This window comes from Buceros rhinoceros, unplaced genomic scaffold (assembly GCF_000710305.1).
Source record: "Buceros rhinoceros silvestris isolate BGI_N320 unplaced genomic scaffold, ASM71030v1 scaffold33551, whole genome shotgun sequence".
Classification (NCBI taxonomy): domain Eukaryota; kingdom Metazoa; phylum Chordata; class Aves; order Bucerotiformes; family Bucerotidae; genus Buceros; species Buceros rhinoceros.
In genome coordinates this window covers 1,642-5,547 of record NW_010396500.1, presented here as the reverse complement: position 1 = coordinate 5,547, position 3,906 = coordinate 1,642, and the positions used below count along the sequence as shown (strand labels likewise).

Below are 3,906 nucleotides of genomic sequence, written 5' to 3'. Positions count from 1 at the left end.
CTGGCTACCCCCCCCCCCCCCCCCTGAGCACATTCAGGAGGAGGCTGACAGCAGGGGTTGGGATGATACAGCAGTCTGTCCTATCAATAAGGGATGGGTGAACAGGAGATAAAAAAGGCTGAGAACGGGAAAAAAAGCGCAGTTCTCGCATTAAATAATGCTCCCTCCTCCTTCCCTTCAAAGTGTGTAAGAGGAGGAAAGGAGAGAAAGGCAGAACCTTAAAATCTGAGAACTACTGGGACTCAACAGCAATGCTGCGAGGAAGAGTTAAAACTCTTCACCATCATGAATCCGAGGGAAAGGGAAGGCACCGGAGTCAGACGATGATGTATGACCAGGGGAGTGTCAGTTGTAGCCACCGGTCAGTTATTTTTGAGTCCGTGAGCAATTCCAGAGCCTTCTTAAAAAAAATGCTTAAGAGGAGGCTAATTCCACAGCTTCGAGTTGAGGTACCCTGAGACTGTCAGGCCTGACTACAGCTGTCAGCAGTTCAGCACTGCTGGAAACCCCACCTGAGCCCACGGATCTGCCTCCAAAGCTGAAATCCCCCCGTTTTAAAAGCTATCGCCGCACACATCCACAACCGGGGAAAGGACGAAACCCCGTTTTTACCTCCTGCAGCGCTGTGGCTTTGTGCCCCGTGACCAGGCGACACATGATGATGTGTTCTAACAAAATAACCTGGAACGACGACAGGATAGGACTGCAGTCCAGCACTGCAAAGGGAACAGAAGGAAACGCATCAGTGGAGTTAAGGCAACGTTAACACCCTACGCAGGCAGCCTCCCCCTCGGCTGCCAGTGGGGCAGCAAGACCAGGGCAGACTCCCTCGAGGAAATCCAGAGCGAGGAGCGTTTGGTGTCAGAGGAGTCAGCAGAGTGCCCAGCTCCTTGCCCGTACGCCACAGGAAGGATGGCACAGGTTTCAAATAGATCCAAGACACCCTCCAAACCCACAATGCCTGAACCATCAGGAGCAGGAGCCTGAGCACCAGCTAAGGACAAACTCCGTGGGAACACGCACTTGCTTTAAAGGATCAAGAGCCTGGATAACCGAACACCCAGACAATCAGAAAGGCAGCCGGAAAATGCAGGCACTAAGTTATGATAAACCCCCCAAAACACAATTTCTGTACTCAAAGTAACTACCCACTTTGAAAACAAAGTTCCTGGACACAGCAGAAACATCCCGATCAGCAAGGCTGCTGTGGGTTGGGATGGTTTCAATTTATATCAGCAACAAGTAACGGACTCTTGTGGCATCAGCTAAACGATAATCCTTATCCTCACTTTTTAGCTTCTCCAGCTGCATGAGTGCTTTGTCCGTGTACTTCTGAGCCTTCTCCAGGTATCCTGCTTGCATGGAATGCATCACTGTCACCTGCCGGGAAACACAGGGAGGAGTTTGAGAAATCATCTGCGCAAGGAGGAAAAGTCAGGGAGTTCACCCAACTCCTCAGCTATCAGCTGCTTAAACTAACTTCGGATGTTGCTCAGGAGTATCACCGTATTTAACAAGTGGGGCAACCTGCTTCAGCGCTTTGAAGTCAAGACCGTCGCTCTGTTGGTAAAAATAAGCCCACATAGTTCTGCTTTGGATGAGTTCACTTGGTTCTCCTCGGCTTCGATACGGATAAAGCTACATTCCAGTCTCCAGACTTCGTGCACAGCCTCTTCAAACATCACTGGAAGCAGCTCACTCACAGATGCCGCGGCAGAATTCAACTGCCAGCGTAACGTAAAGCAGCATATGGCCTGCGGAACCATCGCTGCTGGCTGCCAGCAAGTTTGAGCCGATTCCTCATCAATTAGCAATACATATGGAGTAAAAAAGAGCTTCTCACCAAGTAGACGAGCACACACATGTGTTCCTTGGGCAGCCAGTGGAAGAGATCCGCAGGGTTGCTGGGCAGGATCTCGTCGTCGTGCAGCGTGGAGATGGTCTGGATGCACTGCTGCAGCTGCTTCAGGCACGGCTTCACGCTCTTCACCTGCAGCAGACACAGATGCTGCAGCCTGCCCGCTCCAACTTTTAAGGAGTCGGGAAGACTTGCCGGGCAATAAACAATCCCCAGATTCAGGACATTGTTCCATGCATAAATCACAACAACAGCGTGGAAGAACAGGGACTGCTTCAGGCCTGTTCCAAGGCTGACAACCATCAGCCCCTCACATTTGCATATATGACCAAGAAACACTCCAAGTGTTTCTCAGAATTACACACAAAGCCCGTTATCTCCACCGATACTATACAGAAGCGAGAGTGGCTGCCACGGTTATAAGCATATCTCACTAAACCTTTCCTCGGGGAAGGAGAAATTAATGTAATTTCTTTGCTCCTCACTTCATTTGCGATTAAAATCTGCAGAAATTAAGCTGCATTAACAAAAAGCGTGGCACAGCCAAAAAAAAAAAAAATCCCCCCAAAATCCCTCGGTGTATGAATCAGCTCCTTTTTTGGCAGTTCTCTTCCTCCCCAGTTCTCAGACGGGAGCTGTGAGAAGCACAACACACGTACCTGCCCCGCGTCCAGGTAGTGTGTGACCTGCAGGACCAAGAAGAAGACGCGCAGCGACTCCTTCTGGATGGGGTTTCCTTGCCAGTTTTCCACTATCTGCCCGCAAAGGGTCAGGAGCGGGTGCACCTCCTGCAGCTTCCGTTCCATTAGAAGGAGCTACGATTTAAAAGGAAAGTTCATGATTTTTCTGCTGACCAGTTTAAACGCTCAGAGAACCACAGCAGAGCCCCAGGGACAAAGCTAGTCTCAGAGACACTCAATTCAAGAGCACCAGCCTCCTCATCCCTAACGACAGTGACAATTTCCAGTTAGCCTGGAAATTATTTGCCATAATTAATGAAGGAGAAAAAAACCCCAAATTCGTTCACAAGAATTTCACATGATCCTGGAAGCCTAAGGCTTATCCCAGATGTATTTTAACACTGTGCTCACTCACATGGACAAACAAGGTACGTAAAGAAGAAACACCCTGCGTTCAGGCAGGTAACTCACATTATTCTAGTTAACAAGTAAATAGTTTATTATAGAAGTGCATCCAACTTACCATCCCCTTGCTGAGCAGAAACAGTGCTCTGAAATGAAACAAAATGATGTCAGGCTCAAAAAAAAAAAGTTACCCAAACCACAACTGCATATATAAATGCTGAGGAAAAAAGAACTCTGCTGTTCTGCCTCTCAGAGGCCACCGAGAAGGAAGTACGAAGGCACCTGCCACAGAAAGCACGTCATAGAGCCTGACGACCAGTTCAATCACAGCCCCGCACTCGCAACCCCAGCCCTCCAAGCTCTGGACAGCTCCAGTTACAACAGTTTCTACAGCCAAACCAGGCAACTGGGAAAGCTGCTGCTGGTAAAGCCAATAAACAAAGTTCGGTTTGACAAACCCCAACTCTCCAGAGTCTTAGTGGACATTATTGGCTTTAGTGAGGAGCTGGAGAAACCCTCAGATCCGAGGGAACGCTCAGAAATACTGGTTTGCCTGCGTAGCAATCACATCTCTAAACAGAACCTGAATATCTGCAGACAAAGAGTAGTGGAAACAAACATATTTTCTATGGGAAAGGGAAAAAGCCCAGGAACTCACCTGGTATACTCGGATCCCACCACCCGAGCGTACTCTGCTCCCACCCCCAGAAGGTCACACGCAGATACTAAGTCTTTTTCAAGTGTATGTAGTTGCTGAAATAGAAAAAAAAAACCATATCGATGTTTTCTTTGTGAAGCTAATCAGAGATTTTTTTAAAGAGTAATTACTCCTGCGCTTTACAAGTGAACATGGACCATTCAATGGATCATCGGATTCCTTGCCAGGAACACCTGCACTTACCCAACCACTCCCCCCCCTACCACTGACATTTCCCGAGGTCACTCAGGACAACCAGCGCTTTG

General features: G+C 48.6%; 1 protein-coding gene across 1 annotated transcript in view; it reads right to left on the bottom strand.

Annotated features, from left to right (window-relative positions):
• MAU2 (MAU2 sister chromatid cohesion factor) overlaps positions 1–3,906 on the bottom strand; it is a gene marked incomplete at its 5' end in the record, with an annotated part of 12,291 nt that overhangs the window by 6,937 nt on the left and 1,448 nt on the right. The window contains 6 exons of the mRNA XM_010145924.1: positions 613–716; positions 1,290–1,380; positions 1,844–1,990; positions 2,518–2,673; positions 3,062–3,089; positions 3,602–3,696. Coding sequence (XP_010144226.1) covers positions 613–716; positions 1,290–1,380; positions 1,844–1,990; positions 2,518–2,673; positions 3,062–3,089; positions 3,602–3,696 — 621 coding nt within the window. The remainder of the gene's footprint in view (positions 1–612; positions 717–1,289; positions 1,381–1,843; positions 1,991–2,517; positions 2,674–3,061; positions 3,090–3,601; positions 3,697–3,906) is intronic.